Source organism: Theropithecus gelada, chromosome 14 (assembly GCF_003255815.1).
Source record: "Theropithecus gelada isolate Dixy chromosome 14, Tgel_1.0, whole genome shotgun sequence".
Classification (NCBI taxonomy): domain Eukaryota; kingdom Metazoa; phylum Chordata; class Mammalia; order Primates; family Cercopithecidae; genus Theropithecus; species Theropithecus gelada.
The window spans coordinates 9,214,986-9,234,502 of NC_037682.1; the positions used below are offsets into that span (position 1 = coordinate 9,214,986).

General features: G+C 54.6%; 1 protein-coding gene across 9 annotated transcripts; it reads right to left on the bottom strand.

The window, feature by feature from the left end:
• Nucleotides 1–8,110: 8,110 nt before the first annotated feature.
• On the bottom strand, nucleotides 8,111–17,392 carry SLC25A45 (solute carrier family 25 member 45). 9 transcript variants are annotated; one of them, XM_025356873.1, is made up of 10 exons: nucleotides 16,994–17,392; nucleotides 16,412–16,722; nucleotides 16,173–16,258; nucleotides 15,562–15,656; nucleotides 14,049–14,148; nucleotides 13,648–13,750; nucleotides 13,362–13,433; nucleotides 12,888–13,073; nucleotides 9,724–9,982; nucleotides 8,111–9,581 (listed from the first exon to the last, which is right to left on the bottom strand). In XM_025356873.1, the coding sequence occupies exons 7-10, from the start codon at nucleotides 13,386–13,388 to the stop codon at nucleotides 9,313–9,315; spliced, it is 741 nt and encodes a 246-aa protein (XP_025212658.1). In that variant the 5' UTR covers nucleotides 13,389–13,433; nucleotides 13,648–13,750; nucleotides 14,049–14,148; nucleotides 15,562–15,656; nucleotides 16,173–16,258; nucleotides 16,412–16,722; nucleotides 16,994–17,392; the 3' UTR covers nucleotides 8,111–9,312. The 9 variants fall into 9 exon arrangements, with proteins under 9 accessions (XP_025212658.1, XP_025212656.1, XP_025212660.1 ...); XM_025356871.1 differs by lacking the exons at nucleotides 14,049–14,148; nucleotides 16,412–16,722; nucleotides 16,994–17,392 and having other exon boundaries at nucleotides 13,648–13,691; nucleotides 15,602–15,656; nucleotides 16,173–16,361; XM_025356875.1 differs by lacking the exons at nucleotides 14,049–14,148; nucleotides 16,412–16,722; nucleotides 16,994–17,392 and having other exon boundaries at nucleotides 15,602–15,656; nucleotides 16,173–16,361.
• Nucleotides 17,393–19,517: the final 2,125 nt, after the last annotated feature.

The following is a 19,517-nucleotide window of genomic DNA, read 5'->3' on the forward strand; positions in this document are numbered from 1 at the left end:
TGGTTTTAAAACTATGTTTGTTTGTTTTTTGAGATAGGGTCTCATTCTGTCGCCCAGGCTGGAGTGCAGCCAGGAGACCATGGCTCACTGCAGTCTCAAACTCCTGGCCTTAAGCAATCCTCCTGCCTCTGCAGCGGGATAATTAAGGAATCAGAAAGACCGAGAGGTTGAAGAGGAATTATTTAATTACTCAGGTGCACAGACCCAGTCGGATTAACATCCAAAGAACTGAGCCCCGAACAAAGAGTCTGGTTACCTTTTAAGCATTTCTTGGGGCAGGGGCAGATTTGTGCACGGGGAAGCATATTACAGAAGCGAGAAACAAAGACAGTTATTTAATTAAGACATGCATTACATTATTTCTTACTTTTCAAGGAACAACGTGTTTTCTGACTTGAGATGATCTGTTTGGTGACCTTGCAGCTGCACAGCTAGAGAAACAGAGTTCACAATGCCCGGGAAAGCGAGAGATAAGGCTCACTAGCCACAGAAAAACAGGCACTCAATTTTTAAAGGACTTTAACTCTTTCTCTTCCTCAGGTGGAATTGGTTTTTCTTACATACAACGGAGTTTTTGCTTACACGTTTTTTTGTTTTTTTTTTGAGAGGGAGTCTCACTCTGCCGCCCAGGCTGGAGTACAGTGGCGCGTTCTCAGCTCACTGAAAGCTCCGCCTCCCGGGTTCACACCATTCTCCTGCCTCAGCCTCCTGAGTAACTGGGACTACAGGCGCCCGCCACCACACCCAGCTAATTTTTTGTATTTTTAGTAGAGACAGGGTTTCACCATGTTAGCCAGGATGGTCTCGATCTCCTGTCCTTGTGATCCGCCTGCCTCGGCCTCCCAAAGTGCTGGGATTATAGGCGTGAGCCACCGCGCCCGGCCTGCTTACACATTTTAAAATTTATTTTAAGTCTTGTTCCACCTCAGCTTCCTAAAGTTAAAAATTATGTTTATTATCACTGATAGGGAATCTAATTGCTTTCCAGTAGGAGAGCACTACATAAATTCTGGAGCACCAGCCTGCCACAGGGGAAGTGGGGAAGACTAGCTTGCTTCCTTTTATTTATTCATTCACTCATTTGTTCAATAACTTATTTTTGAGACAGTGTCTTGCTCTGTTGCCCAGGCTGGAGTGCATTGACGTCATCATGGCTCACTGCAGCCTCAACCTCCCAGGCACAAGCGATCCTCCCATCTCAGCCTCCTGAGGAGCTGAGACCACAGGCGCATGCCATCAATACCCAGGTAATTTTTTTGGTGTTTTTTTGTTTTGTTTTGTTTTGTTTTTGAGATGGAGTCTCACTCCATCACCCAGGCTGGAGTGCAGTGGTGCTATCTTGACTTACTGCAACCTCCAGTTCCCAGGTTCAAGCAATTTTCCTGCCTCAGCCTCCCAAGTGGCTAGGACTACAGGCACGCACCACCATACCTGGCTAATTTTTATATTTTCAGTAAGGGTTTCACTCTATTGGCCAGGCTGGTCTCAAACTCCTAACCTCAGGTGATCTGCCCACCTCGGCCTCCCAAAGTGCTGGGATTACAGGCATGAGCCACTGTGCCTGGCCATTTTTTTGTAGTTTTGCAGAGATGGGGGTCTCACTATGTTGTCCAGGCTGGTTTCAAACCCCTAGGCTCAAGTGATCCTCCCATCCTGGCCTCCCAAAGTGCTGGGATCACAGGTGTGAGCCCAGTTGTTGGCATCCAGCCAACAACTATTTACTGAGCACCTCTGTATGCCAGTTAGAATTTTGACAAGAGCTAACACAGGGCTCTTTGCTTCCCTGACCTCATAGTTTAGAGGAGAGACAGATATAACCCAAGGGTTACATGAATGAGAGTGTGTCATTGTAGACTGATGAAGGGGGACAGTGTGAGGACGCGGGCCAGTGGTTCTGATGGCGTTGCTCTCAGCAGCAGCAGCAGCAGCAGCATCTGGGTGACATAGTGAGACCCTATCTCCAACATAATGGAAGGCAAATCTTGAACCTGCCCCAAGCCTACTGAATCAGAAACTCGACGGTGGGACCCAGCAATCTGTATTTTCACAAATTCCCCAGGGGATTCCAAACAACAGGCATAAGTCAAAGGAATGTGATCAAGGTTTCCCTAAGGAAGTGTGGTTGAACTGACAGCTGAAGGCTGGGTGGGAGGCACACAGGCAGGCAGAGGGCATGTGCAGCCAGGCACAGTGGCTCATGCCTGCAATCTCAGCACTGTGGGAGGCCGAGGCAAGAGGATAGCTTGAGTCCAGGAGTTCAAAAAAAGCCTGGGCAACATAATGAGACCCCATTTTTACAAAAAAAATTAAAAATTAGGCTGGGCGCAATGGCTCATGCCCGTAATCCCAGCACTTTGGGAGCCCGAGGCAGGCGGATCACCTGAGGTCAGGAGTTCGAGATCATCCTGGTCAACATGGTGAAACCCCGTCTCTACTAAAAACACAAAAAAATTGCCAGGTGTGGTGGTGGGCGCCTGTAATCCCAGCTACTGAGGAGGTTGAGGCAGGAGAATCTCTTGAACCAGGGAAGTGGAGGTTGCATGAGCCGAGATCATGCCACTGCACTCCAGCCTGGGCGACAAGAGCAAAACTGTCTCAAAAATAAATAAATAAATAAATAAATAAATAAATAAATAAATAAAATTAGACTGGGCGTAATGGCTCACGTCTGTAATCCCAGCACTTTGGGAAGCCGAGGTGGGTGATCACAAGGTCAGGAGTTTGAGACCAGCCTGGCCAATATGGTGAAACCCCGTCTCTACTAAAAATAAATAAATAAATAAATAAATAATAATTAGGCTGAATGCAGTGGCCCACACCTGTAATCCCAGCACTTTGGGAGGCCAAGGCAGGCAGATCACCTGAGGTCAGGAGTTTGAGACCAGCCTGACCAACACGGAGAAACTCCGTCTCTACTAAAAATACAAAATGAGCCGGGTATAGTGGCACATACCTGTAATCCCAGCTACTCCGGAGGCTGAGACAGGAGAATCACTTGAACCCGGGAGGTGGAGGTTGCGGTGAGCCAAGATCGCACCATTGCATTCCAGCCTGGGCAATAAGAGTGAAACTCTGTCTCCAAAAAAAGTAATAATAATAAAATATAATATAAATAAAAATTAGGTGGGCAAGGTGGCACACACTTGTAATGCCAGCTACTTGGGAGGCCAAGATGGGAGGATCACTTGAGCCTGAGAGGTTGAGGCTGCAGTGAGCTTTGATGGTGCCATTGTACTACAACCTGGGCAACACAGCGAGACTCTGTCTCAAAAAAAAAAAAAAAAATGAAAAGAAGAAGGGCATGTGCGAATGTCTTGTGATGGGAGGGAGCCTGATGTGCTTAAGGAACCAAGCGAAGGTGCACGCCTGCGAGCCTTGCAGGCTGCGGGAGGGAGCTTGCCCCGGTTCTACAGAGGACTGGGAAGCCACCGAGGAGCAGGGAAACTTGGGGAGAATAGTACTGCCAAAAGTTAAAGCATGTGGGCCAGGTGTGGTGGCTCACGTCTGTAATCCTAGCACTTTGGGAGGCTGAGGCGGGCAGATCACAAGATCAGGAGTTCAAGACTAGCTTGGCCAAGATGGTGAAACCCTGTCTCTACTAAAAATACAAAAAATTAGCCGGGCGTGCTGGCGGGTGCCTGTAATCCCAGCTAGTCAGGAGGCTGAGGCAAAGAATTGCTTAAACTCGGGAGGTGGAGGTTGCAGTGGCCCGAGATCTTGTCACTGCACTCCAGCCTCGGCGATAGAGCAAGACTCCGTCTCAAAAAAAAAAAAAAAAAAAAGGTAAAGTACATGTTCAGATCTGAGACAGGACCAGGGCTGTGCTATTAGGATTGGTAAAGAGGGAGTGGAGGCCAGATGCGGTAGCTCACGCCTGTAACCGCAGCACTTTGGGAGGCTGAAACAGGAGGATCACTTGAGCCCACGAATTTGAGACCAGCTTGGGCAGCATAGTGAGACCCCATCTCTAAAAAACTGGGAAGGAGTAGAAATCTTTCAAAGGGTTAAGAGGAGTTAGGGGCTGGGCGCGGTGGCTCAAGCCTGTAATCCCAGCACTTTGGGAGGCCGAGGCGGGTGGATCACGAGGTCAGGAGTTTGAGACCAGCCCGGCCAATATGGTGAAACCCTGTCTCTACTAAAAACACAAAAATAGCCGGGCGTGGTGGCAGGCGCCTGTAATCCCAGCTACTCAGGAGGCTGAGGCAGGAGAATTGCTTGAACCTGGGAGGCGGAGGTTGTACTGAGCCAGAGATCGCGCCATTGCACTCCAACCTGGGTGACAGAGTGAGACTCTGACTCAAAAAAAAAGAAAAAAAAAGAGGAGTTAGGGACACTTTTGGCATGGCGTGGGGGAAGGAGAGCTCCTCTGAGGCATCAGCCCAGGCTGAGAGCTGAGGGCAGCAAGGCAGGCTGGGGGAACTCGAGGTGCCTTTGGGACACCCCAGGATGTGTGACCAGAGACAGCAGTGTGGGCCTGGCACTCAGGATCCTGAGCAGACTGCAGACACCGGTTAAGTCACATTCACAGTGTGGACCCCCTTGGCTCAGCTGTTTCCTGAGTCTGGTCAAAGTGATTTAAGCAGAGTCATCTCGTGGTTGTGTCCTCTCCCCTTTCCCTGCGCATGTAGCTTTCCCCAGGCTGGAGTGCGGTGGGGAAAGCCACAGGGAGTGTCACTACACACGTAAGTTAGTCTTCTGGAATTTCTTCAGCTGTGGTCACTGCTAAAAAAAGAAGTATGACGCTGGACTACAGGAGTCCAGTGGGACTTCGTTCAACATGTTTGCTCAAGTTATCAGCTCTTTGCAAGTGACTGACAGACTCCACCTCCTTTGTAACCTCAAAGCATGTTCACAGACTATCTCCTAGTTCTTAGGGATTTCTGCTGTCTAAAAGAGTTCACAAAAATAACAGCAATCTCAAATACCATCTGTTAAATCCCTAAGCAATTTCACATGCATCTTATGAGACCCTGCTGATTAAAAACTTTTTTTTTTTTTTTTGAGACGAAGTCTCGCTCTGTCACCCAACCTGGAGTGCAATGGTGCAATCTCAGCTCACTGCAACCTCCGCCTCTCTGGTTTGGGCAATTCTCCTGCCTCAGCCTCCTGAGTAGATGGTACTACAGGCGCACGCCACCACGCCCGGCTAATTTTTTGTATTTTTAGTAGAGATAGTGTTTCACTGTGTTAGCCAGGATGGTCTCGATTTCCTGACCTTGTGATCTGCCCACCTCAGCCTCCCAAAGTGCTGGGATTACAGGCATGAGCCACCACGCCTGGCTAGATTTCATGGTTTTTTTTTTGAGATGGAGTCTCTCTCTGTCACCTAGACTGGAGTGCAATGGGGTGATCTTGGCTCACTTCAACCTCCACCACCTGGGTTCAAGTGATTCTCCTGCCTCAGCCTCCTTAGTAGCTGGGATTACAGGCATGTGCCACCACACCTGGCTAATTTTTGTATTTTCAGTAGAGATGGGGTTTCACCATACTGGCCAGGCTGGTCTTGAACTGCTGACCTCAGGTGATCCGCATGCCTTGGCCTCCCAAAGTGCTGGGATTACAGACGAGAGCCACCACCCAGCCAACATCTAGATTTTTAGAATCTCTCTGGTCCCTTCCTGCCCCATCTTTGTCTTTCTGCCCTCCCCTCCAGTAGTGGCATCTCCTCCTGGGGCCTCCGTGCAGGAGGAGTGAGTTATTTGCTCACTAATCATGCAATACTAAACCCTCAACTCACTCCAGGACTGTTCTCCCAGCCCAGCGGGTAGCCTTTGCTAGGGGTTGGCGGAAAGAACCTGGGCCTGGAACTCCCTGGTCCCACCCGAGTCTGGCCACTCTTTTTTTTTTTTTTTTTTTTTTTTTTTTGAGACGGAGTCTCGCTCTCTCGTCCAGGCTGGAGTGCAGTGGCCGGATCTCAGCTCACTGCAAGCTCCGCCTCCCGGGTTCACGCCATTCTCCTGCCTCAGCCTCCCAAGTAGCTGGGACTACAGGCGCCCGCCACCTCACCCGGCTAGTTTTTTGTATTTTTTAGTAGAGACGGGGTTTCACCATGTTAGCCAGGATGGTCTCGATCTCCTGACCTCGTGATCTGCCCGCCTCGGCCTCCCAAAGTGCTGGGATTACAGGCGTGAGCCACCGCGCCCGGCTAGCCACTCTTTCTGGCTGTAAAGGTGGAGTTTAGAGGAGGGGCACTCCAGGCTCTTTAGGAGATGCCTCTGGATAGAACCAGAGAGGGAGAATGGGAGCCCATTTAACTAAAGCCAAAAAATAGATGTTTTTCGTTTCATTCCCTTGCTAACTGGTTTTTTGTTTGTTTGTTTTTTAGTTTAGGAGCAGATGTTTAATAGGCAAAGGACAGAGGAGAACAGCTCTCTCTCAGAAACAGGGGCGCCCAAATGGGAATTCCCACTGACTAGTAATTTGATGAGAAATAGCAAACAACAGAGGACCACTCTTACCTGCCCTCCTGCCTACTTTCTGCACTGTTTATAGGAGTCTACCTCCTCCTCCTCATGCGTCCTGTTTGCTTCCTTCAAGCCTCTGGCTGCCCGGTGGTGTTCTGGCGCCTGCTGTACCGTCACTGCAGTGTCCAGCCTGGAGTCCCTGGCACTGTGGTGCTGCTGGGTGGGCTCAGAGATTGTCCACTCGGAAGGGATCACAGAGGAAAGCCAGGCGCGGTGGCTCAGGCCTGTAATCCCAGCACTTTGGGAGGCCAAGGCGGGTGGATCACATGAGGCCAGGAGTTTGAGGCCAGCCTGGCCAACATGGTGAAACCCCTGTCTCTGCTAAAAATACAAAAACTAGCTGCAGATGGCTGGAGGCCAGCACAGAATCTGGTGAAGGAGAGCTCCGATGAGCACGTGACGGAGCATGGTCCCGGCGGGTCTAGCCCAGGGTAGTGTGGGGGCAGTTGAACTTAGGCGACTCACGGAAGACCCCCATGTGCCCAGGTGGAGCAGGGTAGCTAAGTAATTGGACGCTGGGGCTGGAAGCTCAGAGGCATCCAAGCACATCGTATGACTTACCCGTGGTGTGGCCTAGGACAAGCTGCAAACTGCCTCTGAGCCGAGGCTGCCTCTCTGCCAGCTGTGATCATTACACTGTGATTGTTTCTACAGGGAGGCACCGGTAAATGGCAGGAATTCAGGTCACCATGAGGTGCACTCACGTTGGTCTCAGACCAGATAGGGACATTAGTGGGTACAAATGGCCCTTGATGCTCAATTTTGTTGTCAGTTAGAAGAACCCTCTCAGCCAGTTTTTAATTCCCACTGAGCAACTGAGATGGGTAAAGAAAACAACAGTGGCTCGCACCGGTAACCCCAACTCTTTGGGAGGCCAGGGTGGGAGGGCTGGCTGTGCTCAGGAGTTCAAGACAGCCTGGGCAACATCGTGAGACCTCCTCTCTACAAACAATAAAAATAAAAAATTAGCCAGGTGCAGTGGCACACACCTGGAGCCCCAGCTACTTAGAAGACTAGGGTGGGAAGATCACTTGAGCCCAGGAGTTCAAGGTCGCAGTGAGCTATGATGGCACCACTGCCCTCCAGCCTGGGCAACAGAGTGAGACCTGTATCTAAAAAAAGAAAGAATAGAGAAAAAAAGAAAAAGAAAACAAGTGCCATCGGCTGGGAGTGGGCAAAGCAGACAGACCCCCAGCTCCACTGCAGGTGACCTCGAGACAGGTCAGAGCAGGCAAATGGGGGCTGGGAGATTCAACAGAAAGCTGTGTGGCAAGACCAAGAAAGCAGGTGTGGGCCGGGCACGGTGGCTCAAGCCTGTAATCCCAGCACTTTGGGAGGCCGAGACGGGCGGATCACGAGGTCAGGAGATCAAGACCATCCTGGCTAACACGGTGAAACCCCGTCTCTACTAAAAATACAAAAAACTAGCCGGGCGAGGTGGCGGGCGCCTGTAGTCCCAGCTACTCGGGAGGCTCAGGCAGGAGAATGGCGTAAACCCAGGAGGCGGAGCTTGCAGTGAGCTGAGATCCGGCCACTGCACTCCAGCCTGGGCGACAGAGCGAGACTCCGCCTCAAAAAAAAAAAAAAAAAAACAAGAAAGCAGGTGTGGCGGCTGGCGTGGGAGAGACAGGTCAGGAGTACAGTCGCATCATTTAATGAGCATTTATTGCACACGTCTGTTCAAGCACCAAGCTCAGGCTGGAAACCATCCAAAGCGCAATCCCTGACCTCAGGGAGCTCACAGTCCAGTGGGGAAGCCGAGAAGCAAATTAACGACTCTGAAGAAGCGCAGGCAAGTGCTATGATCAAGGCAGGTATGCGGGTGGGGTGTCTGGGAACGCCGAAGTCAGCCTCAGGTGGGGAGGCGAGTCAAGGAAGGACCTGGAGACCAGGTTCAGCCTGGGTCTCAGAGGAAAGTGGGGCCAGCCGGGGGGATGGTGGCGTCATCCTGCCGGGCACTGCTGGCCAGGCCCAGGCAATGAGAGCACAGCTTGTTCAGGGTCCAGGAAGCAACCCCAGGAGAACGAAGCCTCGTGGGGAGGGAGGAACCTGGACGGTGGAAGGAGTCTGGGCTTTTCCTGAAGGTGATGAGAGCCACTGAAGGATTCTGGCCGGAGGAGACATAGGGTTATCCTGTGTCATGGGGGAGAGAGCTTTGAAAGGCAGGGAGGTGGGAGGCAGCGGGGACTCTCAGAAGCGAAGTCTCAGATCTCCTTAAGAGGTGAAGGCGGCCGGACACGGTGGCTCACACCTGTAATCCCAGCACTTTGGGAGGCCGAGGCGGGTGGATCACAAGGTCAGGAGATTGAGACCATCCTGGCTAACATGGTGAAACTCTGTCTCTACTAAAAATACAAAAAATTAGCTGGGCGTGGTGGTGCCCGCCTGTAGTCCCAGCTACTCGGGCGGCTGAGGCAGGAGAATCGCTTGAACCTGGAAGGTGGAAAGGTGGAGGTTGCAGTGAGCCGAGATCGCTCCACCACACTCTAGCCTGGGCGACAGAGCAAGACTCCATCTCAAAAAAAAAAAAAAAAAAAAAAGAGGTGACGGCACAGGACAGGGGCTAGGATGTTGCCAGCTCACTTGTGCCTCATGCTCCCTGTTTCACAGACGTGGGAGGCAAAGGAGTCAAGGCCAGCTACACAGGGAGGCTGCCCAGGCCCCCTGGCTTCTGGCTCCTGCAGGCATCTGCCCAGCCCAGATCTGCTCGGGTAGGAGGTGCCTTGGTTAGGAAGGGCTGAGCCTCTTGCACTGATTTGCAAGCTGCAGATTTTCAACCTGGCCTCCAATCTCAAACTGGCTTCCGGGCCGTGGGCCTGATAGGGAGCCATTGGCATTGCCGCAGGGCTCATCCCCACCAGCGGAGGAGATATTCGTAGCTGAGGAAGGTGACAGCATTGACGGGAAAGGCGCGGGCGCTGTTGATGGTGACCCCCCGGAAGAAGACCCCCAGTCCTTCCTGCCGAACGCTGCTCATCATGCAGTCCAGCACCCCCTGGTATACTCTGCGTCTCAGCCCGTCCATCTGCATCCGGGACTTGATCACGTCTAAGGGCGTGGCTGCCACCCAGGAAGCAATGCCTGCAAAGCCCCCTGCCACCAGCACTGTGGCTGAACCTGGGGCAGAGGGAGCCCAGAGCAGGGGTCAGACCAAGAACACAGCATCCTCCCCAGACCCTAATCTCCTTCCCCAGTCCCCGCTGGACCCTGCCTGCTACACACACCTCTGTCCCCCGTCCTCTCACACCACTTTACTTACTGGGATTCTGGCCTTCTGGTGTGTACTGGCGACAGAGCCCTTCATAGGTGATGAAGTAGATCCCCACCGTGGGGGTGTCCCTCAGCATCAGGGCCCAGGCTCCTCGGAACAGCCCCCGGTACCCCTCCTCCCGGAAGATGGAGGCTGCACAGTGCACGGGCCCCTGGTACTGGGGTGGGGGGCTACCCGGCTGGGCCACTGGCTCTGTCTGGTTTTGTAGCCGGACTTTGATGAGGTCAAAAGGAGCCAGACAGTAGGCCTGTTGGGGACGAAACATGAAGGCCCCAGGTGGGGCTTTGGGCTGGGAACTGGCCCCTTACATTCACAAGAGGAAGGATGCAGGCAGACGACCGCATCATCCGGTTCCTCAGGAACCCTGCCAGTGCCCAGCCTCTCACGTGCATGTGTGGCTGGGATGGCCAGGATGTCTGCATGTGATGGGGACAGGCCACGTCCCTTGGCATCAGGCCCAAGAGCGAGAGGCACTGCCCCCTCCTCATGCAACAGTGACCAACTTGCCTGGCCTGCACCAGGCACTCAGAACAAGCCCGGATTCTTTTTGCAGGAGCAGGTTGGTTTCTGGCCTCCCTAAAGCCGGCAGTGAGCATACCTGCACAGTGAGCAGGGGCAAGTGAAGGATTCAGCCTGTGACTGTGAAATAGCAAAGAGGCCAGGCCGGGCGCGGTGGCTCAAGCCTGTAATCCCAGCACTTTGGGAGGCCGAGATGGGCGGATCACGAGGTCAGGAGATCGAGACCATCCTGGCTAACACGGTGAAACCCCGTCTCTACTAAAAATACAAAAAAACTTAGCCGGGCGAGGTGGCGGGCGCCTGTAGTCCCAGCTACTCGGGAGGCTGAGGCAGGAGAATGGCGTGAACCCGGGAGGCGGAGCTTGCAGTGAGCTGAGATCCGGCCACTGCACTCCAGCCTGGGTGACAGAGCGAGACTCCGTCTCAAAAAAAAAAAAAAAAAGGCCAACCTCTCCCAGGGTGAAGGAGGTCCCCTCGCGAGTGTTGTTCTCCTGCACCCACTTCTCAGAGGCCCGGGGGGCACGGGGCCAGCCCTTCCTGCCTCTGGAGAGGCAAGACCCCTCCCATTAGCATTCCACCAAAGAGGCTTCTGAGTGTGAGAAGGTGGGTAATGGGGGGACTTGGCAGGTGCTAGAGCTCTTAGCATCGGCGGAAGCAGACACTACACAGATTTGGGATGGAATTGGGGCTGGGGTCCTGGTAAGGGTCAGTGCTGGGGGGATGTAGAGAGTGATGGCGGCAGTTAAGGTTTGGGTCAGAGATGCCACTAGGTCAAGATGGCTCTCGGAGTCCAGGTGAGAGTCAGAGTCCATGTTGAGGCTAGCCTATCTAGGAGGGACTTATGTGTTTTTCGCTCGTTTGTTTTGTGACAGGTTCATGGGCTCAGTTCCTCAGCCCTGGCGATGGCTGATGGCGACAGGGGCTGGCGGTCACCTCCGGTGCCGGTCCTTAGGGTTTGGCAGGCCAAGTCTTCACTTGTTTACTTTGGCCCTGTCAGGAAGGGTCGTAGGTTGGGGACCATCCCTTGGGAGATGGGGCCTTGTGCCACCCTCCAGAGCATGCTGGCAGGGCTGAGCTCAGGGCTTCGGGGGGTGTTCTGAGCCCTGAGCTCCTGGGGGCTGAGGACAGGGCGAGGCTGATGCCAGGTGACAGTCCCATGGGGTGGTGGAATGTCAGATGCTATTTCAGAAGGTCAGCTTTGGCCAAGCCCAGGGCAACATCTGTGCCTGTCAGAGGCTGCCAATCCCTGCCTCTTCTTCCACTCCACACTAAAACACATTTTTCTTCTAAGACTCTGGTAAACGGAAGCCACAGGTTTGACTGTAAACCCAGGCTCCATCAGCGGCCCTCACAGTCCCCGCTTCTGCTTTCCAAAGAGCTGGAGGGGGCAGGGTGACTTAGAAGCTGCGCCTGGCCACTTAGCTGAGGGCCTCGGTTCTCTTCCTTGTGTTTGTGGGATGTGGCTCGTGGGACTCAGGAAACCTATAGGTGACACCTCGCACAAGAAGGGGCAGAAGAAAAGCCAGGGCCTCTGGGGGTCTCATTAATCATTAATTCATTTGAAGGAGCAGCCTGACTTTGTCCTTTGTCCTTGCTCTCTGCCCCATGAAGTGTGACAGGGAACTGGGGGCAGCCGCCCAGGAGAGGGCGACCCTGGCTCGCGGTGGGACTGTGAGTGGGTACCGGGCGCACCCTGTGCCTGCTTATGTTCACAGGCATCTGTCAGTACCGGCTCCCACTGGCGGCGGCTGGTCCCTCTTCCCTTCATCTGCCCCTCTAAAGCCTAAAGCCCAAATGACGGCAGTGACTTAATGGCTAATGCCCTGCTGGGCCGGGGCCTCAGGTGAGGCTCCCAGGTCATGGCCACGCAAGCGCTGCAGGCAAAGGGTAGAGCCGGCGGGACCGGGGGAGTGTCAGGACCTCATCAGGACCTGGCCAGAGGGGCTGAGCTCACAGCTCTGCGGGGGGCTGGCAGTTCTCCAGGGTCAAAGGTCTCCTTGGGGAGTGGGGTCCCCACAGCCCTGAGTCTGGCAGACCCCTCTGGAAGAGGGCAAGCCCTGTCAGCTGGAGCGAGTGGCCCAGGCTGCTTCTCCCAGCACCCTCTTGGTACTGCCCACCAGCTCTGTCTGCCTTTTGCCTCTTCCGTTCCCCACAGCGCTCCCCCAAAGGCCTGCAGCCTGGAAAGCCACAGCACAGGCCTCTTTTTTTTTTTTTTTTTTGAGACGGAGTCTCGCTCTGCCGCCCAGGCTGGAGTGCAGTGGCCGGATCTCAGCTCACTGCAAGCTCCACCTCCCGGGTTCACGCCATTCTCCTGCCTCAGCCTCCCGAGTAGCTGGGACTATAGGCGCCCGCCATCTCGCCCGGCTAGTTTTTTGTATTTTTTAGTAGAGACGGGGTTTCACTGTGTTCGCCAGGATGGTCTTGATCTCCTGACCTCGTGATCCACCCGTCTCGGCCTCCCAAAGTGCTGGGATTACAGGCTTGAGCCACCGCGCCCGGCAACACAGGCCTCTTGTTCCCCTCCAGGAGGCCTGTGCCTCCATAGCTGTGGGTCACCAGAGCAGGGTGGAAGAGGACAGATCGACATGACCATCCCTATGACACTCGTGTGTGCCCACCCACTGCCCCCTCACCTGCAGGAACCCCCCGGTGCAGCCCGCTAGGAAGATGTGCGTGTAGCTGGGTGGCTGGGCCCGGCGCTCCTGGTGGGAGGTGGCCGTGAGCAGCAGCAGGGTGTTGCTATAGACCCCAAACAGGACAGAGTTGACCACAGCTATGCTGGCAATGGGGAAGCTCATTCCCTTGAAGAAGCCCAGGAGCTGCAGAGAGACACAGTGGCACTGGAGTAGGCACCGTGGGGCCTCCCCTTTGTCCTCTCCAGCCCTGGAAAGGCAGCCTCTGGCTGGAAACTGCTCCCAAGTCCTGCCACAGGGAGGTGGGGACAGGTGGGGAGAGGCTGAGGCTGAGCCATTGGGGTGCCAGGCTACCACCCAGGCCCCCCAAGGATCCCAGACATGGTCTTCTCTCCTCCAGGGGCAGAACCCTGCTGGAGCGGAAGCTGGCACCAATGGCCCCAGATGCCTCCCCCAAAGGAGTGGTTCACTCACGGACTCATGGCGGTAAATCTTGACCATGCAGTCAACGATGCCCCGGTAGGTGGTCTGGGTCTGCAGGCGCACCTGGGTGGGAGAACACGGCAGGTGGGGTGGCGGGATGGGCAGGTGGGGTGGCGGGATGGGCAGGTGGGCCAACCTTTCCCTCTGCCCCCTCAAGCAGGATGCCAGCCAGCAGGAGAGGCAGGAAAGGCAAGATTAGCCAGGCCTGATCTCAGGGCACCCTGACGTTTGGGTTAGGTGCGATCTTTCATTCCTCTGGTGCCTCTCCTAAACTCACCTTTACAGTGTCAAAGGGGTGTCCCAGGACCAAGCCCAGAGCTCCTGTGGTGACAAGAAGGTGCTATGAGTGAGGGCCCTCGTGCCAGGCCCAGGAAGCAAGTCTGTGCCAAGAGGAAAGAGGGGTTCAGGCAGGAGGAAGGAGAGCAGCACCATCTCAGACACGTGCAGCCACCTTCCTGCCAAGCTCTAGAGACTCCAGCTGCCCCAACACCCCCTCCACGCAGGCACTGGGCCAGGAAGGCACTGGGACAAGGGAGTAAGACCCCAGGCCCCACCTGAGGACGCACACCCAGGAGGGAAGAGCCAGCCAAAGATGCATGTGTCCTCTCTGGAGCCCATACCCAGGTAACCTACTGCCTATGAGACATGGGACTCTGGGCGAATCACCCAGGTTCCTGCCTCTCCGAGAGCTTTACTCTTTTTTTCTTCAACTCATAATGTTGTCGCCAGGATCCAGAGCAGGCCCTGCTGCCAGCTGGCCACGCAGAACTGCAGGGCCCTGATGGGGGTCATGCTTGGGCACCTGCGGAGGAGCTTCTCCCCTCCCGTCCACCTGCCCACTGCTAGCCCTGCCCTCCACAGCGGAGGCTGGTTCTGGAGCTTAGGGGAGGTCGCACTCCCAGGAGGCAGGTTCAGAACATCCCTCTCTTTCTCCTAAGAGGAATGCCACCCAGAAGCTGGGCTGGGACCACAGCACAACAGGCCTCAGGGCCCCGGACTGCGGCCCACAGCCAGGTAGGGCAGAGGCCCAGAGGGAGCTCAGGACAGCAGGTGAGGCCAAAGGAGAGCTTCCTTTGTGAGCTCCACAGGGTGGGTCTGGAGAGCAGGGCTCAAGGTATAGGGTGCTCACCTGGCTCTCCCGCCCTCTGCAGGTGTCAGGCAGAGTGACCTTGGAAGGCAGAGGCAGCACCTCCCACCTGCACCTTCTCTTCTCCCCATCGGCCAATCCCCGGAGGACTGGGGACAGCTGGCTCTGGGGCGCTCCAGGGAACCCAGACTTTTTGTTTTTTTAAAGACAGGGTCTTGCTCTGTTATCCAGGCTGGAGTGCAGTGGCATGATCATGGCTCATTGCAGCTTCAACCTCCTGGGCTCAAGGGCTCCTCCCACCTCAGCCTCTGGAGTAGTTGGGACCACAGGCATGCGCCACCAAGCCTGGCTAATTTTTTTCTTATTTCTTTTTTTCTTCTTTGAGATGGAGTCTCGCTCTGTTGCCCAGGCTAGAGTGCAGTGGTGTGATCTCAGCTCACTGCAAACCTCTACCTCCCGGGTTCAAGCGATTCTCCTGCCTCAGCCTCCCAAGTAGGTGGGATTACAGGTGCCCACTACTGCACCTGGCTATAATCTTTGTATTTTTAGTAGAGTTGGGGGTTTCACCATGTTGGCCAGGCTGGTCTTGAACTCCTGACCTCATGATCCACCCACCTCGGCCTCCCAAAGTGCTGGGATTACAGGCATCAGCCACAGGGCCCAGCCTCTCATTTCTTAGAGAGACAGGGTCTTCCTATGTTGCCCAGGCTGTTCTCAAACTCCTGACCCCAAGTGATCCTCCTGCCTCAGCCTCCCAAAGTGCTGGGATTACAGATGTGAGTCACCATGCCCTGCCTTTTTTTTTTTCTTTTTTTTTTTTTTTTGTGGTAGGGTCTCATTCTGTCACCCAGGCTGGAGTACAGTGGTGCAGTCATAGCTCACTGCAGCCTTGAACTCCTGAGCTCAAGCAATCCTCCTGAGTAGCTGGGACTACACCATGCTCAGCTAATTTGTTTTTTGATTTTTTGTAGAGACAGGGGCCTCCCTATGTTGCCCAGACTGGTCTCAAACTCCTGGGCTCAAGTGATCCTCCTGCCAGGCCGGAACTCAGACTTTGGTCTCCACTCCTCCCGTGTCACCCATCTTCCCCAGGGAGTGACCTACCATTGGGTGTGATGTGACAGAAGGAAGAAAAATGTCTCACCAGAGATCCAGCCAGCCACAAACTCCTCCACCGGCATTGTCTGGGCTTGCAGAAACTGGCGGCTCCAGCAAAGGAGACAGAGTTGAATTTCCCCCCTCCCTCCCCTGGCCCACGCTAATAACCTCCCACTAATGTTTAACCCTGGCGGGAAGGTGAGATGTGGCCTGGTGCCCGGACCTCCAGCAACTGGCAGAGGGGAGCGAGCCAGCTCCGGTGACCCTGGCCACCTGGAGGAGTCGTGCAGAGTACAGTCTCATGGGCCAGGCGTGCCAGGACCACAGGGGCCCTGATTCCCCAGCCTGGCCAATGATCCTGGCTCTGGAGATGGCAACTGGGTCCCTGCCCCATGGTCGGGCCCCTCCAGGGCTGCCTTAGTCAGCAAGAGGCAAGCCCCTGCCTGCCCAGCCAGCCCAGCTCCACTCCCATTCATCGCCACCAAGGGGCACGGCCGCCCCCATGCCACAGAGAGAGGCCAGGTGCGGAGGGAGCATGGCCACCAGGGGGTAGGCCCAGCCCGCAGCTGCCGGCTGCGTGGCAGGGTGGGGAGGAGCCACTCCCAGGAGTGACTCACCAGGCCTGGCTGTTCTCTCCAGGGTTGTTTACGACTCCCCCGACTCCCCCGTGTGAGTCAGAAACACAGCCTTCCTTGGCCTCCTCCTTCCCAGGGGAAAGATGGGGGTTTTGATCATTTAAAGTGCATGTTGATCTGCAATGGCCCGGTTCTGCTCAGTCAAAACCAAAACCCTTTCAAGGATCTGTGAGCCACAGGGTGCCGCCCATTCTCCTCTGACCTCACGTCCTGCCACCCACCCCCTGGCTTTCCCTGCTGCAGCCACCCGAGCCTCCAGATTCTTCTTCAGTCAGCCTTCTGCCTCCAGGCTCTTCCCTCTTCCTGGGCACTCTTGCCCTGGCACCCCTTCAGCTGGGGCTCAAATGTCACCACCTCGGTGAGGTCTGCCCCGTCTCCCCAGCCGGAGGCACTGCTGGCTCTTCCTCTCTTTCTCCATCACAGTTATCACCCCAACATGTGACAGGAAGAACTTGTCTGTCTGGGCAGGGATCTCTGGGTGTTCTGTTCACAGCGGGTGGCACGGGGTGGGCGCTCAATAAATCCTGAGTGACTGAATGAACGGAAATGTCAGCGAGCAGCATCAGCGGCAGCCTTGGGGCTCCAGTTCCCTCTTCTCACCGCCAAAAGGCCCTGGGAAACATCAAGGCCCAGTGACACCTGCATCATCCCCTCCACATCTCCCTGCAGCTCTTAGTCTCCTATGGGAGACGCCCAAGGCCCAGTCCTGCTCACACCTCTCCTCTCATTGTGGCTAAGGTAGAACCCAGCCACCCCTGCTGCTTTCTCGTGGGTGGACAGATTCTGGAAACAGGACCTCCCACCTCCTCCCTCTGGAGCTGCCTGGGGCTCCTTGGGCCACCCACAAATATCATCCTGAAAGACCATCCCCAAAGACTGGCCTCTCGTGGTGGCTTGGGCTGCAGTCCTGGTTCTGCTTCCTATTCCTGAAACTGCCTTTGCAGAAACTATAATTGATACAGGCCGGCTGCAGTGGCTCAGGGTGCAGTGGCTCACGCCTGTAATCCCAGCACTTCGGGAGGCCGAGGCAGATGGATCACCTGAGGTCAGGAGTTCGAGACCAGCCTGACTAACATAGTGAAACCCCGTCTCTTCCAAAAATACAAAAATTAGCCAGGTGTGGTGGCGGGCGCCTGTAGTCCCAGCTACTTGGGAGGCTGAGGCAGAAGAATCGCTTGAACCCGAGAGGCGGCAGTTGCAGTGAGCCAAGATCATGCCACTGCACTACAGCCTGGACGTCACAGAGAGACTCCGTCTCGGGGTGGGGGAAACTATAACTGATACATTTATTACAGTGAAAGAGATCTGACCTAACTGACTCCATCTTGCTTCTAACCTCCAAGCTGTTCTTTTTCACTCCTGGCCATAGGCCGAACTAACTGGGAGGAACTCAGTTTATAGTTTAGCTTTGAAACAAAGATGATAACAGCCCTTTCCCAAAACAAAACCTGTTCCTGCCTGGGGACTAGACTGCCTTTGTAGGACTAACGAATTAGCCACAAGATTAGAAATTATGGTTTAGGAGTCATGCAGCTGGAGACTGCAAGATTCTGACCCTCCCCAAATTGCTCCTGGGAATAACATCACTATTGTAAAAGCTCAGATCAGGGCCTGAGATATTTTGCAGACCCTGCGCTTGATGATCAGCGGGCACCACTCAGATCCATAAACTGGCTCATCTGGTCTTGTGGCCCCCACCCAGGACCTGACTCAGCACAAGAGGACAGCTTCAACTCCCTATGATTTCATCTGAGACCCAACCAATCAACACTCCCAACTCACCGGCCCCTACCCACCAAATTATCCTTAAAACCTCCGTCCTGGAATTCTCAGGGAGACTGATCTGAGTAACAATAAAACTCCAGTCTCTCGTACAGCCAGCTCTGCATGAATTAAACTCTCCTTATTGCAATTCCCTTGTCTTGACAAACTGGCTCTGTCTAGGCAGAGGGTGAGGTGAACCCAGTGGGTGATTACATGATCTCCCTGAGCGATGTTAAGCAGCCCCTTCTGTGGGCCTTGGGGTCTATTACCGTTTGCCAAAGTAGGACAGCAGTCGGGCTAACTGATGTCTAAGCCTCTCGGCTCTAAAGGCTGGAAGCCACCTCCTCCCTCATTTCAGAATGAGTCTCATTCTCTTTTCCAATCTCACCGCCTCACCCCCGTTCAAGACCCTCATTCCCACTTCCCTAGGGCCTTCCTGAAGGGAAGCCCACCCACGCATGGCGTCATCTTGTGAATCTCTAGCTCACAACCTCCAAAATGTTCTTACTGTCTGACACACCTGCCCCATATCTGTCATCCTGGGGTTCAAGGCCTCCCCCATGGTGCCACCCACCTGCTGTGCTCTGACACAGCGGGGGTCTTTCCTGGGGTCCTAACCATGCTCGTGCAGTTCCCACTACATGGAATGCCTTTCCTTCCCCACCATCAGCCTCCCGGACTCTCTCCCAGTGACCTTCCTTGGCTAGACCCAAGTTCTAGCCTCCCTACCGCCACCACAGAGACTCCCCGGTGTCAGTCTTTGACATCAAACAGAGATACAATACTCACCTTTTAGTGAGTTCTAAGGATTAAAGCACTGTAAAAAGTGGCTGGCACGTAAATGGCAACTGCTAAGACTTATTTCCACTCTCGGGAAGCGTGAGAACGACACAGGAAACGGGGAAAGGGCCTGGCCCCGTGCCCCACACACAGCAAGACTTTTCCTGCTTGTAGCATTTCATAGTTCTTAAAGCAATGCTGTCATCTTCTGTGGTTTTATTTATTTTTTTGGAGACAGAGTCTCGCTGTTGTCCAGGCTGGAGTACAGGGGCCGGATGGCACTATCAGAGCTCACTGTGATCTTGAACTCCTGGGCTCCAGCGATCCTCCCACCTCAGGCTCCTGAATGGCTAGGGCCACAGATGTGTGCCACCACACCTGGCTGATTTTTGGTTTTTTTTTTTACAGATGGGGTCTCACTATGTTCCCCAGGCTGGTCTTGAACTCCTGCCCTCAGGTGATCCTCCTGCCTTGGCCTCCCAAAGTGCTGTGGTTTTAAATGTGCTGTTCTCCTGGGCTTCTTCCTCTTTTCCCTCTTCCTCAACTCACCAATTAAACCACAACAGACACTTCCTGAGGGCTGGGCCATGTCTCCCCTCAGTCTCCATCCCCTGACCTAGCACAGGCCCTGCATCCAGTAAGCATTCAAAACAACACCGAACTCTTCTGCTCCCGCTTCACTCCAGCTGGGTCGAGAGGCCATGGAGATACAGTGTGTCCTGGTCTGAGGGTCCCAGAGCTGAGAACCAGGAAGGAGATGCCTGCCCTCACTGGACACCCTTC

Coding starts and splice junctions, on each gene's coding strand:
- SLC25A45 (XM_025356871.1), bottom strand. CDS start 15,638: ATGCCGGTGGAGGAGTTTGTGGCTGGCTGGATCTCTG. Junction 13,692..15,601: donor TGTGGCTGGCTGGATCTCTG/GTGAGACATTTT, acceptor TTGTCACCACAG/GAGCTCTGGGCTTGGTCCTG. Junction 9,582..9,723: donor ACCAGAAGGCCAGAATCCCA/GTAAGTAAAGTG, acceptor CCTCTGCCCCAG/GTTCAGCCACAGTGCTGGTG.